Here is a 25,962-nt window from a genome sequence, read left to right on the forward strand (position 1 = left end):
TACCATTTGCACTATGCACCTTTAGCCCATCCCAATCTACCTGCAAGTAATATACCACTTCATTTATAGTGTAAGAGCCTTACAGTATGTTCATGGTCATGTTCTGCCACTATATAAACACATGGCCCCTCCAAGGATTGGCTTGGCTTACCTCGGTCAGGTGTAATTATGGATGGTATGACACTCTTCAGACAGCCGTATGGGAGCTCTCCAAGGATCTCCTTAGGTAAGGAATCCCAAAGCAGTATGAGGCACTAGATTAGACTTCCTCTTGATCATCTCAACAAAATATGGAGTCAATGTCTGTTGGCAAAAAAGAGTATCATCAATCAGGACATACCTCCAGAAGGACTATATTTCTAGATGGTTTAGTTCTTAGAGCCAGAGCATACAGGGTTCATTGAAAGTGTGGCATCAATGGCCTCCCTAATGTTCTTTAGATATTGATTCTCTTAGCACATTTAAAAATCCAGCTTGATTTCCATGGAGATGTGTTCTCAACAAGTTATCTCATTTCCAGGTCCCAGAAGAGGTACTTTTTGAACACCAAAACTTAAGGATTAAGATTAAATCTTTAAATTGATTAAAATAGCGATTTTTAAAGGCTTTTTTAACGGAGACTTTTTTCAATAATAAGTCTTGGCTAAACAGGAGAAACTCTGTGCGGGTATCACAAATCATGAACTAGTTCAAAAAACAGTCCGCAAGAGAGGCAGCACAACACAGTGCTTAAGAGTATGAATGGTGGAATCAGAATACCTGGGCAATCAAAAAATGGGCAGAAGACTTAAATAGACATTTCTCCAAAGAAGACATGCAGATGGCACACAGGCACATGAAAAGATGCTCAACATCACTAATTACTAGAGAAATGCAAATCAAAACTACAATGAGGTATCATCTCACACCAGTCAGAATGGCCATCATTAAAAAGTCTACAAATAATAAACGCTGGAGAGGGTGTGGAGAAATGGGAACCCTCCTATACTTTGGTGGGAATGTAATTTGGTGCAGCCACTATGGAAAATAGTATGGAGATTCCTTAAAAAACTAAAAATGGAGTTATCATATGATCCAGCAATCCCACTCCTGGGCATATCCAGAGAAAACTCTAACTCAAAAAGATATATTTACCTGAATGTTCACAGCAGCACCATTTACAAAAGCCAAGACATAGAAGCAATCTAAGTGTCCATTGACAGATGGACAAAGAAGATGTGAGAGATATATATATACATATATATATATATACATATACATATATACACACACACACACACACAATGGATTATTACTCAGCCATATAAAGAATAAAACAATGCCATTTACAGCAACATGGATGGACTCAGAGATTATAATACTAACTGAAGTAAGTCAGAGAAAGATAAATACCATATGATATCACTTATATGCAGAATCTGAAAGAATTACACAAATGAACTTATTTACAAAATAGAAACAGATTCACAGATACAGAAAACAAACTTATTGTTACAAAAGGGGAAAGAAGATGGAGGGATAAATTAGGAGTTCTGGATGAACAGACCCTACATAAAATAACAAGGTCCTACTGTATAGCACAGAGAAATATATTTAACATTTTATAATAACCTATAATGGAAAATAATCTGAAAAGAATATATAAATATAAATATATGAGTGTGAATATATTTATGTATATAAAACTGGATCACTTATATATAATTGAATCACTTCGCTGTATACGAGAAACTAACACATTGTAAATCAACCACACTTTAATTTAAAAAAAAAGAACTGCTAAAGATAGCTACATAATAATTCATAATAACTCATCCAATCAATTTCCTATTAAATAACCAGCATGTTAACTATCTGGAAAAAAAAATCTAATCTTGAACTATGATTTCTGAAGAATGGAAACTAAGTTACTTTTTGTTTTGTTTTGCTTTGTTTTTGATATATTGATTCCCTTTTAAGTATAAAAGAAAGGAGTTAGTTTTTTGTTTTGTTTTGTCTTGGTAATAGAAAACGTGAACCCTCTTCAAAGCAGCTTCCTGGCTTTAAAATATTGATATCAGCCATTGCATAAAGATGCTTTCTTGTTCCATCCGGTGAAAAGATTCCAAGAGGAGGGTGTGGTGACAGTGGCATGCACGGCATGGCACTGATATGGTGAAGAGACAGGCTTGGAGGGGTGTGCTTCCTGTTACCAGCAAGGTTATGAAGCTCCTGGTGGTGTGAATGAGGTACAGTCCTTTAGGAGACTGCAGATAATCCCAGGTAACCATCTCAAGAATTACCTGAGATGCCTCACAGCTCCAGATTTGCAAAACTAGCTGCTGGACAGTAACTAAATGATTTCCTAGAGAGTTCTGTGAACTTTCAGTCTCCTCACCAAGTCAGAAATAGTTATTTCCCTATGGGAGGAATGTATCAAAACCTCTGTAATCCAGTTAGAGCACATGCCATTAGAATGTGGAATCTTCAGTATTAGGATGCACCACAGGAAGTCTTCATTAAGACTGAACAGGTTCCTCTGGGGCTACTGCAGGTAAGGACTCAAACATCCAGACTGTTACTGGCATGACAGGAAGGTGAAATTCCTAGATATAACTGCATGAAAAGAAATAATGTTAACCTGGCTATGCCTGGTATGTAAGCATTATGAGCTGGCAATGAGAAAACAAAAATGACACCCAGAATTAAGAACCAGCGTGGACAACTGTGTCAAGGAGTCATCCGTAAAGATGATTTTAAAAGAGAATTTTGTGGGTAGAAACGAGAGGTTGAGCTTTCACAGATCATCTAATATATGACTATACTTCCTTGAATACTTACCAGGTTTCCATTTTTCCCTTATTAATGTAATTATTTCTACCTTGGTTGAATTTTTATAGCCATTGAAATGGAAAAGTATTAAAACTAAGGTATCAACGTAAGGACAAATTTTGTTCATCTGCTTTGTTTTTATTCATTTATTGCTATAGTAATACTGGTGTTGAAAATTTAAAATTTGTTTAGGCATACTGTAAGATAAAATAATTAAGTAATTCTGTTAATATAGTTAGGAATGATTATTTTCAGTGTAAGATGAAAGAAACACTAGTATAGTATCAAGGATTTTATGAAAAATATGAACAGATCAGCACAAACTCATAATTTAAAACAGTATGTTCTGATCTCTTGCCAAGTCCACCGAAGGTCATCTAGACTCAGTGACATCCAATTGGTCATGAGCACCTGAATGAAGCAGGCAGATTTGGGTTTTCCAATCCCATTCTCCACTATGAGAAATCAGTGCTCTTTGGAGCAACAGCTGACTCTAGGTCTGGTCGAGGAAATATGCAAGACGAATCTAGGGGGTTGTAACTAGGGCATTTTCCTGACAGTGTATTTTGGAGTTATCATTATGATGAACTCTATTCATTTTTAATTTTATGTTTTGTGGGGTTTTTGTCGTTTGAAAAATCTTCGCATAATGAAAGTCAGTTATTTTGTTTTCTTCTTTATAATTTCTATGTTTACATTTATGTTCATGACCTATTTCATGTTGATTTTTATTTATGGTATGAGTCTGAGCTAAGAATCAAGGGGTTTTGTTTGTTTTTGCATATGGATTTCCAAATGTTCCAGCATTGTCTGTTGAAAGACTACCTTTTGTCTGTTACCTTCACAACTTTGTTAAAGATTTGTTACCCATACGTGTGGTTTGATTTCTAGACTACACTGTTCCACTGACAGTCTATTCTTACGCCAATACCATATCCTTGATTACTCCAGCTTTATAATAAGCCTTGAAATCAGGTAATGTGAGTCTTCTTGTTCTTTCTTTTCAAAGGTGTTCTGTTTATTTTAGGTCTCTTGCATTCCCCTATAAATTTTTGAATCAGCTTGTCAAATCTACACAAATGTCTCCTGAGATATTTTTTGTGGGTGATTGTATTGAATATATAGATGAATTTGAGGAAAATTGGTATCTTAATCAATACTGAAACTTTCTAAACACAGTACACCTCCTCATTTATTTAGATGTTTTGTGAAACCCACTTATTAGGTCTAGTAATTTTCGTTTGTGGTTTTTGAAATCTCCTGTGTAGAAGACTACACTGTCTGCAAATAAAGACAATTTTATTTCTTCTTTTCCTGACTATGCTCCACCATCACTATCACCACTTTTTTTGTTTTTCCTATTGCACTGGCTAAGATCACCAGTAAAATATTCACTAGGAAGAGCAGAGCAGACATCTTAAACATTTTCCCAATCCTGGGGCAAGCGTTTAGTCTTTCACCATTAAATATGACATTAAATAGATTTTCCATAGATGTCCTTTAACAATTTGAGGAAGCTGCCCTTTACTGCAAGTTGCTGAGTTTTTGTTCTAAATGGATGTGGAACTTCTGTCAAAAAAAACTTCCTGCATCTATAGAAATGATCATATGGTCATTCTTTTTAGGTTACTGATATGATGAATTATACCAATTATTTTTTTTGTATGTTGAACCAAACTTGCATTATTGAATTAAACTCTACTTGGCCATGATGTACTTTCTTTTCAAAATATTTCCAGATTGGATTTGCAAATATGCTGTTGATGGCCGTGCCTATGTTCAGGAGAAACACTGGTCACTATTTTTTTTTTCTTATGTCTCTCTATGGCTTTAGCATCAGGATAATGCTAGCCTCATAAAGTATGTCAGGGATCCTTCCTCTTCTCTTTTCTGAAATAGATATTGTAGAATTGTCATTTTTTTCTTATTTGGTTATATTCAAATCTTTTCAAAACCTTTTAAGTATCTGTAGATTCTGAAGTGAGGCTGTTCCCTTCCACTGCTTATAACGGATATTTATGTCTTCTTATCTGTATTGCCATGGGATTACCAATGGCACTGTTAACCAAAATTTCAGAAATGATGACTTGATTGAAATAAAAAGATGTCTATTTTGAGTTTCTGGGACTTCAGCCCAGGAGATACAGATTCAAGAAGCACTTGAATTGTGTTGTGCTAGGTTACAAAGTGAGGGAGGCTTATAAAGGCAAAAAGCCACAAAGTGACAGTTATTTCCATGAGTTGTTTATCAAGAATTGTAACTGAAGCTGGCAAGAAGGTGCTTGTTAAGCGAGAACTGATTGGAATCTGAAATGGCTGCATAGTTACAAGAGGAGACGTTGACACCATAAGGTTGCTGGCAGGTGTTGTTCTAAATACAGCTGGTGGCATCCTGGGGTCAGGTACAATTCAAAGAAAGTTCAAGTTCTCCGTGGTGCAGATCCTCAGTGGCAGCCTGATACCATTTTTGTACCCCTGAAGTGTGATTACTCCATTATAGTTTCAATTTGTCATCAGCATTAATCTTTTCAATCAACAATGTTTTTGTTCTGTTGTTCCTATTTTATGGCTTTTCCCTCTATTTTTGTCTTATTTTTATCACTTCCTTTTTCTTGTTGTTTAATTCACAGTATTTTTTATTTAACCTACTGAGACAGATGCTTATTTTCAGGCTTTCTTCCTACGTGGTCTCTACTTATTGCCATCTATTAGGTGGAAATGATTCTGTGAACGGTAAGCGGTAAATTTGTTTTCATTTTTTATTTTACCAACATGGATGTTTAACTGAGCCAGCAAGTTACTACGTTTCTCCTAGTGCTCTACTGTGCCATTTTTGTCATAGTTCAGGGGTCTATAGGTAATTTTCTTTGTCTGGATTGTCTTTTACCATTGTCTGGATGGTCTAGTTGACTTCCCATGTGCAATACCACATTGGCTTAATTACTACTGCTTTACAGGAACTCTCAGTCTGACAAATTCCCCAAACTTGCTCTTCGAAGTGTCTTGGCTATTCTTGCTTTTTAGCATCTCCACATGTAACTTTGTAATTAAATTGTAAGGTTTTTTTTAAGTTACTGGGATTTTTTTTTTTTAAGGGGAAAATTTTCTTTTTTTTTTTATTGATTTATAATCATTTTACAATGTTGTGTCAAATTCCAGTGTTCAGCACAATTTTTCAGTCATTCATGGACATATACACACTCATTGTCACATTTTTTTTTAAGTTACTGGGGTTTTGATAAGGGATGTATTTAATATTGTGGGAAACTGAATTGATCTAACTTTACTGAGGAATGCCAAAGAATATGACTAATCACATGTGCTAGATACAGTGTCACGGGCAACTACAGGAGGAGGTACTGATAGAGAATTATGAACAGAGTATCAGGGTAAATTTGATAAAGAATTGTGCAAAACATATGTATGACTGTACACCAGAAACTGACACAACATTGTAAAATGCCTGTACTTCAATTAAAAAAAGAATTATGCAAATCAGGACATCAGAGCAAGCTCAATGTAACTGTGGATGAAAAATGAATAAATAGCTGTCATTTATTGACAGGATGATTTAAAACAACTGTAGCTTTAATTCCATATAAATGGAGCTAAAAATCCACCAGAAATTTGCAGCCTGTTGCTGGCTACCTGCATGCTACGTGGTGTTTTGTTGTTGTTGCTGTTCAGTAATAAAATGCACTTACTTTATATTTGTGAATGTGCTTGTTCCCTCAGATTTCTATTTTTTTCCTCATCTCCCCAGCAATATATAAATCACCTTGGGGAAATCTGGGATCTTTAATACTGAGTCTTCCAGCCAACAAACTTGACAAGTTCCTCAATTTATTTAAGCCTTCTTTAATTCTATTCAGTGATGTCTTATAATTTTCTATGTAAAGGTCCCACACTTCATGATTAGACTTATTTTAGGTGTTTTATATTTTTGATGTAAATGGTATCTTTAAATTTTCTCTTTGTTGCTGTATGTAGAATTAGTTCATTTCTTAATATTAAAACTATACAAGAAAAGGACAATCTGAACATGGGTGAACCATGTTTAACTATACAGACACCCTCCTCCTTGCCAGGTATGGTCTCCTGCAGGGTACCTCCAGCAGGAGTCATTTCAAGTCATTCATAGAGGAATAGGTGGGACCACAGGAAGGACAGGAGATATTTTAGACATATTAAGTTCTCAGATCTATGGCAGGCATCAATTCTTACCCCAAGGGTTTTCCTCTGTAAGTATCCTCGGTTCCCAGGGAAAACAGTTGGGGCTGCAGGGCAGGGTTCAAAAAGGAAATGAAGAGACATTAGACAAGGTCTTTATATGCAATCACCACAGTTTATATAAATCTAAAAAATAATAAAAGTATAATAAAATGTCACTTTAACATACCAAGAATCAAGGCCACCAGGGTCAAAGACAGTAAAATGAATCAGTCATAGGAATAAGATATAAAAGCAGAATGTCTGGACTGCAAAGCAAGTTGTGGCTTTTACACATTAGTCTTAGCATCCTGTTACAGGAGGATAGAGAGGGAAGACAAAAATGACTAATATTAACTGAAAATGTGCTCTACATTGCACTTTTATTTATCAATAAGAATATTCAGGTGGGTAAAGTAGGCTTGCCTGAAGTCACACAGTCTTTTGAGTAGTTGAGCCAGGATTAAAACCCAGACCATCTGGTTCAGTATCAAAGTCTTTTCATCATACCATATTCCCAGTAAGGCAGAGTAAAGGGGAGACCTGGTCAAGAAGCATCAATTTCAAGGTCCAGGATCCTTCCAGAGATAGAGGTCAACTTATATGCTTGAGATGGGAAAATGCATAATTACCACCTTTATTGATCTGATCAATACTGAACCTATCTCTCCATCTCTGTCCAAGAATTTGACATGAAACTTCAGGGGTCATGCTAAGCCCCTCTTTATAATGCAACTTCTAGGAACTGATTTTTTTAACTTAGGATTTCTTCATGTCCTTTATGGCAAATTACTGTATAAAGCCTAAATTATGCCAAGCAATTTCACAATCTGTTTATTGTTATGTGGTATAATAAGGAATATGTAACTTGACAATACTCTATACATACAATTTGTTCTACTGACCACTCAGTTCTTAACTCTGAAAGTCTTACATGCCATGGTGAAAATGTCCTTCATTTATGTAAATACTTTCCATCATTTTTGCTGAGTTAGGTATCATACTACAGACATGAATTGTAAAATTTTTCTCTATAAAGATGTCTTCCACAAAAATAAAAATAAAAATAAAAAAGATGTCTTCCACAAATTTATCAAATTAATCCAGTTCCTGTTATTTATTAAGGCTTGAGCTAATACTAAAGGCTTGTCTGTGCTTAGTTCATTATGATTTTACCACTGGTATGAATCTTCTGATGTACAGTGAGCTGTGACTTCTGGATGAATGCTTTCCCACACACAGCACACCGGTAGGGCCTTTCCCCAGTATGAATTCTCCGATGTAAAACAAGGTCTGACTTCTGGGAAAAGGCTTTTCCACATTCAGCACACATGTAAGGTTTCTCTCCTGTATGAATCCGCTGATGTCCTGGGAGGTGAGACTTTTGAGAGAAGGCTTTCCCACATTCAGTACAAACATAAGGTTTTTCCCCTGTGTGAATTCTCTGATGTCCAATGAGGTGTGACTTCTGACAGAAGGCTTTCCCACATTCACTGCATTTATAGGGTTTCTCTCCAGTATGTGTTCTCTGATGTATGATGAGCTGTGACTTTCGGGAGAAGGTCTTCCCACATGCGGTGCATTCGTAAGGCTTCTCCCCAGTATGAATTAGCTGGTGCGTAATGAGCTCTGTCTTTCTGCTGAAGGCTTCCTCACACTGAGCACACTTGTAGGGTTTCTCCCCAGTGTGAATTCTTTTATGTATAATGAGGTGAGACTTCTCACAGAAGGCTTTCCCACATTCAGTACACTCATACGGCTTCTCTCCTGTATGAGCTCTGTGATGTATAATCAGCTGTGACTTCTGGGAGAAGGCCTTACCACATTCTCTACATTCATAAGGTTTCTCTCCAGTGTGGATTCTCTGATGTATAATGAGGGGTGATTTCTGGGAGAAGGCTTTCCCACATTCGCTACATTCATACGGTTTTTCCCCAGTATGAACTCTCTGATGTATAATGAGGGATGATTTCTGAGAGAAGGCTTTCCCACATTCAGAACATTCATAAGGTTTCTCCCCAGTATGAGTTCTCTGATGTACAATGAGATGAAACTTCTCACTGAAGGCTTTCCCACATGCACCACAATCATATGGCTTCTTCCCGGTATGAATTCGTTGATGTACAATCAGCTGCGACTTCTTAGCAAAGGCTTTTCCACATGTAACACATACACAGGTTTTCTCCCTAATCTCAACATTCTGATACTGAGTATCAGATTGTTTATTGCTGAAAATGTTTCCACACTCATTACCATCATAGGGAATTACTCCATTGTGACTTTTCTCAAGATCAGAACTGGACACACCACGGATAGATGACTTCCCACATCCAAAGCTGTCATCAGGGATTTTTCTTGAACTGCTCTTATTACAACTAGGCAAGCCAGTATTAGATTTCAAGTTCTTTTTAAATGTATAATAGTCATGGGGTCTTTGTCTTGAAGTATCTGACTCTATGCACTCTTGCAATATTTTCCCCAATGCGTTATATGTATGATCTGAATCCAAAGTCACTGTTTGGTTGTTGATGACCGTTACTTGCCTGAAAAGTTTGTCTTGGTTTTTCTGACATCTCTGCAACTGGCCATCACCTTGACAGACTTTTAAAATGGAGTACAATGAACCATCCTTCGTGACTCCTTTCAGTATCTTATTATGGAAGGAAACAGACCCCAAAATACATGATTGAGGGTTGTCAAAGTTACTCTTCCTGTCTAAAGGAAAGAAGATAAAATAAAAGTCATTAAGAACAATTAACAATGCAGAGGAGTGGAACAAAAGATTGATCCAATGAAGCTGATGAATTCAGAAACCAGGGATGGAGGCAAGCCACTTCATAAGACAGTACAGTATAGAGTATGATCAGGGGAATGGATAGACAAGGATGTTAAAGAGAAATACTCATGAAAAACTAGACCTGAAAGAGACAGAGAAGTGCCTGAATTATTATCACTCTAATTTTGGATTACTCTTCTAGATTTTGCCCATTTCTCCTGCTTTCTGAATGGAAATGCTCTTCACCTTTTGAATTCATTTTACAAACCATTTGCTACATATATACTTGACCTACTAGGTGACCCTGCCACCACTATCCAAAGAAACAGGTCCCTTCTGCATTCACAATACTTTAACTCTCCTCAGTCTACTTTCCTAATTAACAACTAATACAAACAACAGAAAAATCCAAGATCCTGCTATTGATTCAGTATCAGATTCACACCGAGGATCCAAGCTTGAATCCTACTATTCCCTATAAATTCCTTCTATATGTTATCAAATAAAACTGGCAAAGATCTCCAAGAAAAGCCATATGTCTGTAACTACAAGGTTTTATTCATATACTCTTCACGTCCACCCCTACTACAGTTTGTCTTCAGCCCCTCCCTCAGCATCATCAACTTAATATATCTTCAAAGCAGCTACAGCTGCATGCTCTGGAAAATGCCTTCTAAATTCCATCGCATCTCTGTAGATTCTAATTTTCTCTGAAATTTTAAAACCAATAACACCATTTGACCTTTTTTTTTTTGTATAGCCATGTATTTGGAGGTCTTATCTTCTAAAGTACAATGTATGCTCTTGGAAGGAATTTGCCTTCTATTGCCTATTAAACCTTTTCATAAAAGGCGTTACATATACAGTAAATAAATGTAATAAATATTTAATAAAAAATATAATAAATATTATATACATGGAGGATCAATAAGAAATAGCTATCCCCTATAAAGGCTTACAATTATTTAATTGATGAATTATTTGTTGAGTGTCTACTAAATTCTCAGCACAGAAACAAAGAATAAGAGAATTCACTAAGGAGACAAACATAAGCATCAGACACCAATGAAGTAAAACAAACAAACAAACAAACTGATATTTCACTTCCCTTGTCTCCCATCTGCCTGATTTTCACCTGGATAGACCCAATTTGGCATGTTTCTCTTTATGATCCACGGATCTTCTCCTTGTTCCAACTTGGAAATGACATCTGGTTTGGAAACTGGATGCCCTATTAAATGGAAATCACAGAGGAATTGGGATAGACTGCACAGAAGGCAAAAGAGAAGGTGCAGTTTAAGGAGGTCTACACTGAAGTAGTCCATTTGGCCCTCAGCAAACTAATGACCTCCATTTGGGAAGGTATGAAGATCATATACTCAGGAACCACCTAAGCATGGCGACTGATAAGGAAAGGCACTTTACTGGACAAGTTTGAGTTACCAGGGAAGCCACCCTTACCCACTGAGAGCAGGTGGCTGTAGTTCTCCAGCATCACATCCCTGTACAGGGTCCTCTGAGCAGGATCCAATTGCTGCCACTCCTCCTGGGTGAAATCCACAGCCACGTCCTTGAATGATACTAACCCCTGTAAGAGTATATTCCTGTTCAATCTAAAGTGATCATTCTCATCATTTCTACAGTATGCAAAACTATACCTACATCTAGTTTTGTATCAGAGTGTTTGGGATAAATGATGTAAAATCCTGCCTTCAGCAAGAAGAGCCAGACAGAACAGGAAACTGAAAGGGAAACTGTAAAATGCCTATCTAATACAAATGGTAAATTAATAAGTGATAAAGGCAGCATTCAAAGAACTGAGGAAGACAGATTATTCGATGAATACTACTGAAACAACTGGACAGTTAACAGAAAAAGAATAATGTTGAACCCACATGTTAAAGGCTGAACTGTATACCCTAAAATTCATAGGCTGAACTCCTAATCGTTAGTATACCTGACAAAGTAACCTTATTTGGAAACAGGGTAACTGTAGTTGTAACTGGTTAATTAAGGTCATTAGGGTGGACCCTAATCCAATATGACTGATGTCCATATTAAAGGAGGAATCTGAACAGAGAGAAGTACACAAAGAGGGAAGATGGTATGAAGAGACATGAGAAGATAATCATCTACAAGCCAAAGAGACTTGAAACGGATCGTTCGTCACAGCCCTCAGAAGGAACCAACCCTGCTGATACCCTGAATTTTGACTTCCAGTCTCCAGAACCATGACACAAAAATTTCTGTTGTTTAATCCACTCAGTTTGTGGTATTTTGTTATGTATGGCAGCCTTAGCAAATGAATACAACAATATCTTATGTTTTGGAAAAATAGAAAAAATATATTCTGGATTGAGCAAAAATTTAAACTCTAAAAATACCAAAAACTATAAAATAGCAAAACAAAACCTGGGAGGATTTTTATTAATAATTATAAAGAAGGCTTTTTAAAGTATAACATTTAAAAAAAAGAAAAGCCACTTTTAGAGAATCAGAGAATGTCAGAGTTCTTGAAGATTATAATCCAATTGCCTTATATCATAGGTAAAAAATCTTAGCTTCCCCTAAATCTTACAGTTCTATATATACACAATAGCTAAGAATATAATGAGATACATCAATTATAACAGCAATATTGAAAAACACAACAAGAAATACATAGGAAACATTCATGAAAAAAACACAACAAATTATTAATGTGACATTGAAGTAAAGGATTTGGGTACAACTGTAAAGCCATATGATGTTTCTGGAGGGTAAACTGACTGTTTTAATTATGTCACCATTACGTTCATAAGAGTTGTCACCTAATAGTGGAATCTTAGTGATCTGTTATTATTTTAAACTGTTTTTGAGTTTTTTTCCCAGTAATTCCCTTATTATCAAATATTGCTTTCAGAAAGAAGATAAATATTGTTTGAAATATCAACATTCCCCAACCTAAAAGACTCTTTGGTTCCATCTTTGCACATATATCTGGTTTCATCTCAGTCTTAGGGTTTCTCTCATCCCACACCAAGTCTCCTATTCACATCATCAAGCTGCTAAATAAGCATTTACTTTGTTCTCATAACAAACTACTTTACATATGAGAAAACTGAGGCTATTACAGTGGATACTTAACCTCTTGCCAGAGGTTACACACTGAATATAGGACTAATTAACTAACTGCCAGATTTAAAAGCACATATTCTGACTCAGTAGCTTGTGTTCTTGACCACTGTACACAATGCTTTCCTTGATATTGTAAACAAGATCCTCCATATTTTATTGCCTTAATACCAACTTTGGTCAAAATTTCCATGAAACACCCTCCACTTTAGTTTTCCTCAAATTCTCAGCCTTTTCTACTTTTGCAAATGCTGTTTTCCACCCTCATCCTACTCCCCTACATGATCGAAAGTTCAATAATGTTTTAAGCTGCCTGTTCTCAACTTCCTTATAAAGCTGTTTGCTCCCCATTCTCTGCTGGCTCCCCATCCCTATTATAGAACTTTTATGTGTTAATGTTACTTTACACATCTGTTTACCCCGTTTTTCTATTCATTCTTTTCAGGAACGCACCATGCCTAAATCTTGAGATATCCCACAGCTAGCCAGTGCCTATGACATATATTTGGTACTCAAGAAATGTTTGCTAAAAAGGAATGAATGAAAATTATAGAGAGGAAAATAAAGTTCATGTTTAGTTAAAAATGGTTTTCTGAACTAGTCAATAATACTCTTGTTGTCTAAAGAACAGTAACACAAGAAAGATAATAAATGTAGAATGTAGAGGAAATCTGGTAAGAAAAGAGATGTAATGCTAACATTCTACTTCTGCTTTAAGAATGATATTAGAATACTTTAATATACTAAATATGTATAAATGTTGTTAATTTTGAGTAAAATGTAGTACATAATCAGTGGAAGATTGTACTTTTGTATCTGCTACATGCAATTTGTACAACTTGGGTGAATGGGAAAATGGAAAAGATGGAGGAGATGGACGGGCAGTCAGCAGGTGTTAGAGGAAGAAAGGTAGGATAGACAGGTCTGAAAATGACAACTGTGCTACTGCACCTTAAGGAAAAAATTTAAATCCTTCTTCCTGAAGGAATGAGCATATAATCAGTTAATTGGCCATGACAGCTAGATTTATTGGGCTAATAAAAAATCCATTTTCATTCTTTAAAGCAGCTCTAATAGAAATATAAAGTCAACCAAATAAGTAATTTTAAATTTTTGAGTAGCAATGTTCAAAAAATTATTTTTTCAATAATATATATTTATCTTAATACATCCAAAATATCATCTTAATATGTGATCAATCTTTAAAAATTGTTAAGGAGCTTTTGGGAATTAAATCTTCAAAATCCAGTAAGTACGTTACACTTACAGCACACTTTAATTCAGAGCAACCAATTTCAAGTGCTCAATAACCACATGTGGCTGGTGGCTTTGTATTGGACAGCACAACTCTAAAGCTACTAAGACCCAAAGAAGGAAAAAAATCTGCCTTTTTACAACAGAACTCTGCTAAGTTCTACTGTCAAATATACCAAAGAACTCCTAATGCAAAAGCTGATTCCAAGATTTGACAATAATTTTCGTATAATAATAATAATAATAATAGCTAATACTTATATATATAACAAATCATCCCCAGTTATAGTTCTAAGCATGGTTTTTACTCACTTAATCCTCACAACAACCCTATGGGGATTATAATCTCCATTTTAAGATTAGGAAACAACCTCAGTCAACTGGGCCACAAGGATATATTACGCATCTGCTAAAACAATAAAGGAGAATCTATGTACTGACATGGGAAGATAGTCAAAATGTATACAAAAACCTTTGTACTAGCCAGTAAAATTAAAAATCAAGTTGCAAGACAAAACTGTAACATTATTTTCTCAAAAGAAAAGGATGAGAAAATAAAGTACACCCTTTGTACTACCACATATACACACTTAATCACAGTTATACTTACAGTGAAAAAGGTTTGGAAGGTTAGAGACAAATGGTTAACACTAATCATCTCAGAGGAAAAGAGCTGAACTTAAAAGGATCTCTCAGTTTTTAAATTTTTATCTTTTTATTTGGTTAAAATCTTTATACCATATAAATAGTGAACACTGGCAGGGAGAAAAAAATAGACTTTTAAAAACGGAAATGCAGAGAAGAAACTGGCCTCAAGTTGGGCAGTAATCCTACAAACTTTGAAACCATAGTAAAGGGTACAGAGCAGCACGGACCCTTACTCTCCAAAGTTTTGTCAAATAATTATATTTTAAGAACTGCCTTTTGAGAAAAATATATATTTTGGAAGACCATTCAAAATGTACCCATTATCCAGATTTTATCAGTGGATAAAGTTGGACAATAAGAAGCCTCTATAATCAATCTAGTCCTTTAAAGCAGAGGTCAACAGACATTTTCAGTAAAGTATATATTTTCAGCATTGCAGGCCATATAGTACTTATCCAACTCTGCCCTTGTAGCACAAAAATAGTCACAGACAATATGTAAACAAATGGCATGGCTGTACTGCCAATAAAACTTCATTTATAAAAACAGCTGGAGAACTGAACTTGGCCCACAGGCAATAGTTTGATGACTCCAGCCATAAAGGATAAAGTTTAAAGAGTTTGGCTATGACATTATGATAACCTCCCTCTAAAAGAAATCACTTTATGGATACAGCTACAAGAAATTTATTATTGCATTTACTACAGAAGTGTTAGTGAGAACACTGTGGACTCTATCACCTAGAGAAAGACCCCAAAAGGAAATCTGTTCTAGTCTTATCTGGAAAGAAATAACATCTTCCCGTGGGAAATCTATCTGCTTCTCTTTAGAGCACTACAAATCATGTAACTGATGACACTTGCAAGAAAGATAAGAAAAATTGGTACATCAATTTTTAAAAATGGTTTATCTACATATTACCTTGCAACTCTTTCTAGGTCTGGATATTTACTTTGGCTACCTTTTCCCTGATCCAAATTTTAGCTGTCTTCACTTTTCCACTTGATTGTTTGGAAAACCAAAAAAGGAAATTTTAAAAATTAAAACTCAAAGCAACTCACGTGGGACTTCATCATTTTCTGCTCTCTTCTAAAAGGGCAGATGCCTGAAAAAACAAAATTTTTCAAAATTCTGGCAATCAGAAGGATGTTTTCATAGACCAGATCCAGACTGCAGCTTCCATGTTCACCGGTGTAGAAACAACTACCACAGAAGTCAGGTAGATGATAGGCCAACCTGTGGGAGAAGATTGTGTGGTCCTTACAGAGGATCAGCAAGTGTCATGTGAAGGAAGTCCTCTTATGACTACATATGATGATCACATGGAACCTGGACGAAGTTTTTTAATTGTATAGATGTGAAGATATGTTTCATATTGATTTATTGACAACTTATTTTCCCCCTCTATGAACCAGCAAATCCATTCTGATGTTTTCATAAGGCAATAAACATGGACAGATAGAGATATAAAAAGATAAAGTTCCCAGGCAATAAGAATGGCCAATGACCAAATGGAAAACCGAGGTCTGTATTATTCCTTTGTTCCCCCAAAAGAATCAGCAGCTGAATTCTGATAATCTCCCAAGAGCTCTTGTATTTTTTCCCCTCTTTCTTAGCAAACAGAGCAAACCTTCCTACCAATCAATTTTCATGGACCAAACTGTTAATTTTAAGATATTTTCTGTTTAAACTTTTATTGCTGATTTTCAACAGTATGGTCAAATGCATATAAAAGTGGAGATATGTTGGAACCATCGATACCAACAAGGGAATATACCGTAATGCAGGAAGGTACATACCTGGTAAATCTTTCTCAGTCCCAGAAGAAGTCATGCAGACATGACTGAACTTGTTCAGAGGAAGTGAGTGCTCCCATGCCACGGAGGCCGTTTTATATGGGGTATTCCAAGCTCTGTCAAATTAGATCTGGAAGGAAACAATCAGGAAAAATAGTCATACTCATCTCTGAACACCCAGCAGTTGCTCAATAAATGTTTTTTGAATAAGATATAAAATGATTTCAATAAACTTAGAAAGAAGAGGGACTAAAATTACACTTTTCGTAATAATCCTATCTTTTTTGATTTGTTTGGTCTTGTTTCAAAATTATCATTTTTGTGGAGGATGGGGCACCAGGCTAGGGGCATAATGGTGGATTGAGGAGGGATTTGACCTATAAGGCTGCTTATTTATTACCTGTGTAAATGTAATGTACGTTAAAATATTAGGGCTGATCAGCATGACACCCTGATCCCGTTACTGCTCCCTCCAAACCTCTGCATCCTCGGCCTACCGATCATACATCCCTCAGAACTCCCCCAAGCTCACCACATCACTGACAATCACATGGATGCCCCGTCATTTAGTCCACAGCCCCCTTCACCAATCACTGATTCCTCAGTCTCATAAATCCCCGACACAGTCATCTCCACCAGTCAGTTCCCCTTCATGCCATTTCTGATCCCACAGACAACCCCGTCACTGACACAACATTATCCAGTTACTAATCTGGCAGCTCACCCAATCTCTGACTCTCAAATAAACCCAACCCTATTCCCACATACCTTCCCCCACCCCCGCCAGGAACTTCATAAACATCCAATCAATGACACTCACGGACCCCTGTCGTTCCATTACAATCCGAAAGACTCATTCATCACTACACATATCCGCCCTCTGACCTGCGGTTCATTTATCAGATCCAGATCCAGAAACGCCCGTCGCAGCTTAACCCGGGACGGCTGTCACATCCATAGTGGCAAACTCTCCCGCTTCCTGTCTGGGTGAGCAAAGCGCGGCGCTCCCAGGCCTACCGGGCGGTTTTGCCCACTCCGCATCCTCCGGTGCTTTGTTCAGGAGGCAACATGGCCGCCCCCGTGCGCTGTGCCTCACAGGGAGCCGCCATCTTGAGAGGCCGGCCAGTTCCGTACAAGCGGAGGAGCCAGGTTTACGCTGAACCCGAGGCTGGGCTGTACCACTGTGGCAGCGGGGTGGGGGAAAGGTGACAAAAAGGAGGATTATACAAACCAGTAATGTGTAAAATTTTGCAGAAAGCCTTTACAGGAGGATTGGGCAGGAAATTTGACAGATAACGTCATCTATTAGAAAACTGCATTTGGTGACAGAGCAAGAATATGAAGTGGTAAAATATTCTCTCTGGAGACTTTACTTAAAAGTGTAAAAGGTACAGCCCTATATCGGGAGATTCTACTTGCCGAGACAGGTGGAAACACGAAATAGTACGGTCCTCTCCCGGGAGCTTCCACTGTGGGGAAAAGGGGGCAAAGAGATGCGAGAATCCACAATAATGATGAACTTTACGCAAAAAACAGTTATAAGGAATTCTGTAGGGGAAATTACTACTGCAGTAGCAAGCTGCAGAGGCGGACTGAAGAAAAAAAGTAAAACTGAGAGACAGGGAAGCGGAGATGCAGAGAATCAAGAGACTAGGAGAAAGATAACGGAGGCAGAGGAGAGGCCTGTGTAGGAAGAGAGATGAGAGACTGAAAGGTGAAAAATGGAAGTACAGAAACAAAAGTGGGAAGCTACGGGACAGGACACAACACGGGAGACTCAGAGGCAGGCTGAGACAGAGGACACCAAAACAACAGAAGGAGAAAAGGAGAGGAAGAGCGTGAGGTAGTTAGAGATTTCAGGAAAAAAGATCGCTTGCTTAAAAAAATGAACCATTACAACACTTGTTAACATAACCTTTACCTTACATCAACCTTTTATACTTTTTTTTAAAATGCACACTAACAAACTGATCTTCATGTGCATGAACAGATACAATTTTGAATCATCACAGATTTTACAAGACCCATGATTTATTTTTGGCTTGTGTGTAATTAAATGAGCATCAATTTTATATTAGCAGTTATGTCTTCCGTGCAAATAAAAGAACATCTGGATTTAGATATGAAGAGATTTTATTCAGAAAGATTGCAATAGGGAGAATGCACTAATCTCAGAAATCTGCGAGCATCTCACAGAATCAAACAGAAAAAGGCTTTTTATTTAACAGGGAGGGGTAAGAAGAGTTAACATGTACTTTCAAGAGGTGGAGGTGTGCAAGTGGCAAAACCAGGGCACTTCAACAGGAAATGTTTCTACGGCCTTCAGATTCTGAGAAAAACCCGTTGAGGAAGGATGTTCCGCATATCCTTAGTTCTTTAGTGTATGTTTAAACTTGGGGGCAAGCCAAAATTTAGGGTATGTGGGGAGGAAAGAGGCTTAACATTTGGTCAAGACAAAGATAAGGGTAAGAAATGGGCAACTATCATCACTCCAGTTTAAACTTCCACAGTTACATCAATCTTTATTGCATGTCTTGTGCTTAAGACAGTGTAGTCACTCACTGTATATTACACACTAAGGGTACGGTAACGATTAATTCAGAATCCTCAAGCAGTGATGCCAGTGGAAGTTGATACGGGAAAGGGCCAAATCATGGAGAACCAGGAAGAAATTGTGAAAACATTAGTTCTTTATCCTAAGACTGATGAGAAGCATAAGCTAATATTTCATTTAAAAAGAAGTTGAAGGGAGAGAAAGCCTCTTTCATAATGAAAGAAAAATTAAAGTCATGGTAAGGTACTATTTTCCATCTATTAGCTTGTTAAAAAAAGGATTCTAAGTCTAGAAATACATAGTGTTAGTAAGGCCATGGGAATCTGGAACTTTTCTTATATTACTAATGGGACAGACACATGGTATAGCCCTTATATAGGAGATTGGGCAACAGTTAGCAAAACTATATGTATTTGCTATCTGTTGCTTTATAACAAATTACCTGAAATTTAGCAGTTTGAAAGTATAAATGTAATTATTTTCTTCATAGTTTCTGGGAATTAAGAATCTAGGAATAGTTTAGCAGGGTGGTTCAGGTCTCGTCTCTCATGAGGTTGCAGTCAAGCTGTCAGCCAGGATTGCAGTTATTTCAAGGCTCAGATGGAGGAGGTTATGCTTCTAAACTCAGTTAGTGGCTGATGACAAGCCTCAGAATTTCAATTTCAAGCTTAGTTCCTCTCCGTGGGGACACTTCTTAGGCTACATGATTATCTTCATGTCACAGTAGGGGTCTTCCCTCTCCCAAGCCTGCCTCATAGTATGGTAGCTGGCTTCTGTCCAGATCAAGTGAGTCAAGGGAAAGAGAGTGAGAGAGTACACTTAAGATGGAAGCCACAGTCTTCTTATACCCTAAATTGGAAATGACATCTCATTATTTCTATATTTGCTACAAGTGAGTCGCTAAGGATACCCACAATCAAAGGGATAGGAAATAAGTTTCACTTCTTAACAGGAGGATTATCAAAGAATGTATGGACATATCTCTAAAACTACAACACTACATATAAGCTTTTGCCCTTTAATTCAGAAATTCCACTTCCACGAATATAACTCAGAGATACACCGGAAAAAAAAAATACACACACACACACACACACATATACATATACACAGGTTACTTATTGCAGTACTATTTTTAATACCAAAAGACAGCAGTCAACCTGAACATCTACTAACAGAGGTCTTGTTGGTTTACATTACGGTATACATATGAAACAGTATTATTCAGCTATAAGAGAGAGACAGAGAGAAATGACTCTACACACTAATATGGAGGTAACTTTAGGATATAATGTTATATGAGAAAAAAAAGTAGGGAAAAAATGAAAATAGTTTGCTGTTACCATTTAGTTTTTAAAAATGTAAAAATGAGTATGTATACAGTTAATTCTTGTTATCCACGGTAGCTATGTTCTATTAAGTTGCTGCAAACACATAATTAGTGAATACTGAACAACTTCTCCAAAGGGAAATAAATAAAAACAAAATACATTATAATCTTCAATTACAGCTTTGTGTAACTGAAGATTATAATCTTAAAAACAACTCATCTTGGTGGATTCCTTTTTTTTTTTTTTTTTTTTTTACAAAAGAAAAAACAAGGTTCAGAAGAGTTAAGTGATTTGCCTGAGGTCACTCCAACAACTAGGGCCAGAGTTAGATTTAAAACCTGTCCAACTGGCCTCAGAGCTGGAGTTCCTTGCACCTATGCTGCACTGCCCCTACCGTCTCCATCCTCTAGTCATTTCTGTATGAGAGCTGGTACAAGGCCAAGTATCCCCTTGTTTAACCTCAGCTGGGAATGTGCGCAAGGGGCAAGTCAAATTTTTTGCTGCTCTGCACATGTCTGTTAATGACTGCAGAAGCACTGTGAGCGTTGATTTTGGGGTTAGAAATACATTTTAGTAAGTAGGTGAATTTGCAGATACAGTATCTGTGAATAATAAATATCAACTGTATATATGCTTACCATAAAAATAAAAAGCAAATGATGGAAGAATAAGCCATCAAATAAAATCTAATCTCCAAAAGGTACTATTAGTTATCTATTGAAAAGTGGCAACTTACCCCGAAATTTAGTGGCTTAAAACAGCACACATCTATTGTTCCACACTTTCTGTGGGTCAGGAATCAGGACATGGATTATCTGGGTCCTCTGCTTCAGGGTCTTCCACAAATCTATAATCAAGGTATTGGCCCAGGCTGCAGTCTCTCTCACCTGAAGATACAAATGGGAAAATACTCACTTGCAAGCTCAATTACATGATCGTTAGCAGAATTCAGTGCCTCAAGGAATGCTGAACTAAGGGCATTTGTGTCCTTGCTGGTTTTTAGATGGAAGCCACCCACAGTACTTTGCCACGTAGGACTCTTCAACTTGCAACTTGCTTATTTAAGGAGACAAGAGGAAGAGTCTGTAGGCAAGATGGAAGTCACAGTCTTTCATAACCTTATGACATATGTGACATCCCCTCAATTTTACCATATTCTATTGATTAGAAGCTGCTTCTATGCGGAGGGTATTATTACAAAAGACCACGAATACCAGAAGATGGGAATCACTGGTAGCTATCTTAGATACTTTCTACCCGAGGCAGAAAGGAAATAAGATAGAAGGGATAGGGAGAATACCTAATCCTTTTTACCTAACACAGCAAAAGGGAACCCACGCAGGAGCCAGCGGACTTCCATAGTGGAAGAGAAAGAACTAACAGTACAGAGAGACCAAGGCAGCTGTATTCAGAGAGCAGAGGACCAAAGAGAACACTGCACAGAAAGAGAGCTCCAGAGACTTGCAGAGGGTCCACTTCAGATATTCAGCTGAGTAATGGTCAGTGCATGTATGTAAGGAAAAGCAGAGTCTGGGAAAAGAGACACCAGAAAGGAAGGAGTAAACAGTAACTGGAGCTCACAAAAAGCCAAGATTAATGCCTGCTCCCACCAGCCAGACTGGAACACTTTATAATTCATGGGGCATTGGGAATAATACACAGAAGGGCCTTGCCTCAATAGTGGGAAACTATTAGCTCTACATTCAAATCTTGCTCTGGTGCCGCCTAACAACTGTTTCCAAGTAACTTAACTGAACTACAGAAAAAGGCTTCAAAAATATTTATCGGAACACAAAAGTATTTAGCACCCACAAGGTAAAATTTACGTCTGCCATCAAATCAAGAATTATCATGTCTTGTTCCTGACCTATTATAACAATAATAAATCTATTATTATAGAAACTGGAAAATGATACTCATAATGAAGAGCAAAGTCAATCAAAGGAAAAAAAACAGATCAGAATGAAAAAAGATGTTGGAAATTGTAGACCTGAATAGTAACAAATTAATATAGATTTTATAGTCATTAAAAGGATAATATGAGAATATTATGAACAACTTTAGCCTCATAAATTTGACAAGGTAGAAAAATGAACCATTTCTTCAAACACCAAAACTCAACCAAGATGAAAAAGGACTCATCTGTAGAGTCCTATAACTATGTAAAAAGCTGATTCTTAAAGACCTTGCAAAAAAGAAAAGATGATTTCACTGGTGATGCCTACCAAAATTTAAAGAATTAACATTGATTTTACACAATCTCTTTCAGAAAATAGAAGAGAAGGGAGTATTTCCCAAATTAGTTTATAGGGAAATTATTACCAAAATAGTACGATGAATCAAAACTGCAGACCATTGTCACCCATGAACTTACACAGAAAAACCCTCAACAAAATATTAGCAAACCAAACCTAACAATCTATTAAAAGAATTATACGCTATGACCAAGTGAAATGTATTCCAAGTACTCATAGCTGGCTCAAAATTAAAAATTAATCAGTTAACCTATGAGCCAACAAGATAGAAAGAAAAAGTATACAACCGTATCAATTGACAAAGAATAGGCATTTGACAAAAATCCAACACTCATGCATGAATAAAACTCTCAGCAAAATAGTAACAGAGAGGAATTCCTCATTATAATAAAGACCATCTCCAAAATTAAAAAAAAAAAAAAAACCACACACAGAAAATGTAATACTTAATGAAGACAGACTGAACAAGTCGTCTCTTAGGTCAGGAACAAGACCATGATGTTTGCTTTCACCACTTGAAATTCAACATAGTACTGGAAATTCTACCCACTAAAATAACACAAGAAAGTAAGGTTATCACAACACTGTAAATCAACAATACTTCAATAAAAAATACATAAGATAAAAATAAAAATAGAAAAAAGCAAAATTAGAAGCATATAGATCAAAAAGGAAAGAAAGAAAACTGTTCCCAAAGGCAAATGACATAAATGATTGTCTATGTAGGAAATCCAAAGGCATTTACCAAAATTATGCCTAAAACTAACAACTGAGTTCAGCAAAGTAACAGAATACATGATCAACACAAAAATCAATCATATTTTATATACTAATACTAAAAACATGGAAATGGAAATAAAACATAAAACCATTTTTAATCACTCCAAAGAAACTGAAAGGCTTACACTTATCAAAACATGTAGGATCTTTAAGAAGAAAACTACTAAATGCCATTGAAAGAAATCAAGTAATTGGAGAGACAGACCATGGTCACAGATTTGAAGACTATAAATAATATAGATTTAAATTATCTTCAAGTTAATCTCTAGCTTTAAAGGAATTTCTTTTAAAAATCACAGCAAGTTTTCTTTTTTATAGACTTAGACGAAACTATTTTAAAATTTACATGGAAAGGAACAGGCCCTAGAATAGCTAAAACAATCTTAACAATGAAGAATAAGGTGGAAGGAATTACTCAGACAACTTCTATTCAACATTGTATTGGAGGTTCTACTTAGTGCAATAAGGTAAAAAAAAAAAAAAAGAAATTTAAAATGCCTGGTTTGGAAAGGAAAAAAATCATATTCATTTGTAGATAACATGATCTATATAGAAAAATCCAAGGTATCCTACAAAAAAAAAGTACTAGAACTAATTAGTAAGCTTAGGAAGGTTGAAGTATACTAGATCAATATACAATAATTAGTTGTACTTCCATATACTATTAATAAATAATTAGAAATTAAAATTTAAAACATCTTCAGTAGAATTTTTAAATACAAATGGTTTGGGGGCAAATCTGACAAAAGATGTGAAACACCTGTACACTGAAAACTATAGAATGATGCTAATAGAAATGAAAGAAGACTTAAATAAAAGGAGCTATGTCATGTTCAGGTTTCAGAGCCTCATTACTATTGTAATGTCAAATTCTGCAAATTGATTTACAGGTTCAGCGCAATCCATTCAAAACTGCAGCAAACTTTGGAGAAGAAACTGACAGGGAAAGAAATAAAACTGTCCCTATATGCAAAGGACAGTTTTATATTCATATAAAAGGGAAAAGAACCAAGAATTGCCAAAGCAACTTTGCAAAAAAAAAAAAAAAAAAAAAAAAAAAAGAAGTTTGAGGCTTAACACTACCTGATCTCAAGACTTACTATACACACATTACAATAATAAGAGAGTGTGGTATTGGTGTAAAGACTAAAAAAATGGATAAATGAAACAGAATACATAGTTCAGAAATACAGCCAACTGATATAATGACAACAAAAGCAATTCTGTTGGGGAAAGAATAGCCTTTTCAAAAAACAGTGCTGGAATAATGGGATATCTATGTTTTAAACAGAATCTCAATCCATTCTTCATAATATATACAAAGAAATTAACTCAAAGTGGATCATAGCCCTAAATATAAAATCTGAAACTATAAAACTCCCAGAATAAAATGTAGGAGAAATCCTATGTGACTTAGGATTAGGCAAATGGTTCCTAGTTGACAAGAAAAGCATGAACCATAAAAGAAAAAATGATAAATTGGACTTCTGGTCTTCAAAAGACACCACTTAAGAGAATGAAAAGACAAGCCACAGACTAGGAGAAAGTGTTTCCAAATCATATATCTAATAAAGAAACATCAGCCAGAAAATATGAAGACCTCTAACTACCTCTAACTACTATTAAAAACTGAGCCAAAGATTTAAACAGACATTTCACCAAAGATATACTGACGGCAAATGAGAACATGAAAAGATATCCAATGTCATTAGTCCTCAGGGAAATGCTAATTTAAATCACAATGAGATACCATTAATCACTTACTAAAATGACTAAAATTTTAAAAACTACTATTACCAAGTACTGGCAAGGATGTAGAGAAGTGAACTTTTACACACAGCTAGTAGGACTGTAAAATGGTGCAATCCCTTAGGAAAACAGGCAATTTCTCAGGTCAAATATTCACTAACTAGATGATCCAGCCATCCCATTCCTAATATTTGTCCAAGAGAATAAGTATTAGGCATGCGTGCATACAACATACAATAACCAAAACGTGTGCACATGAACATTTGCACAGGAATGCTCATAGCAGCTTTATTTGTAAAAGCCAAAAACTGAAAGTTAACTTAAATGTCCATCAGAGACAATTAGATAAACTATCCATACAATGTAATACTAATCAGCAATAGAAAGGAATGAACTCTTAGAGGGGAGGGTAGAGCTCAAGTGGTAGAGCACAAGCTTAGCATGCCTGAGGCCATGGGGTCAATCCCCAGTACCTCCATTTAAAAGACAAAAATCAAATAAATATACCTAATTACCTCCTCCCACCAAAAATAAATTTTTTTAAATGAAAAATAAAGGAATGAACTCTTGATACACACAGAAAATTACATTAAATTCAAAATAAGTATGCTGAGTGAAAAAAATCAGTAAAAATAAGAGTATGCACTTTATGATTCTACTTATATCAAATTCTAGAAAATGCAAA

The 25,962-nt window shown here is 36.2% G+C and overlaps 1 protein-coding gene across 4 annotated transcripts in view; it reads right to left on the minus strand.

Annotated features, from left to right (window-relative positions):
- Positions 1–7,384: 7,384 nt before the first annotated feature.
- ZNF300 (zinc finger protein 300) overlaps positions 7,385–25,962 on the minus strand; it is a 28,934-nt gene continuing 10,356 nt past the window's right edge. For 2 of the 4 annotated variants that reach the window (XM_014567316.2, XM_032477126.1), the window contains exons 2-8: positions 21,230–21,380; positions 17,494–17,789; positions 16,612–16,738; positions 15,874–16,048; positions 11,258–11,384; positions 10,905–11,027; positions 7,385–9,735 (exon numbers count right to left, since the gene is read on the minus strand). In XM_014567316.2, the coding sequence (XP_014422802.1) occupies positions 8,177–9,735; positions 10,905–11,027; positions 11,258–11,384; positions 15,874–15,888 (1,824 nt within the window). In that variant the 5' untranslated portion in view covers positions 15,889–16,048; positions 16,612–16,738; positions 17,494–17,789; positions 21,230–21,380 and the 3' untranslated portion in view covers positions 7,385–8,176. Of the gene's footprint in view, positions 9,736–10,904; positions 11,028–11,257; positions 11,385–15,873; positions 16,049–16,611; positions 16,739–17,428; positions 17,790–21,229; positions 21,381–25,962 lie in introns of all 4 variants that reach the window. The other 2 variants (XM_014567314.2, XM_032477125.1) reach the window with 2 other exon arrangements.

The sequence above is a fragment of the Camelus ferus genome, chromosome 3 (genome assembly GCF_009834535.1).
Source record: "Camelus ferus isolate YT-003-E chromosome 3, BCGSAC_Cfer_1.0, whole genome shotgun sequence".
In the NCBI taxonomy this organism is placed as follows: Eukaryota; Metazoa; Chordata; class Mammalia; order Artiodactyla; family Camelidae; genus Camelus; species Camelus ferus.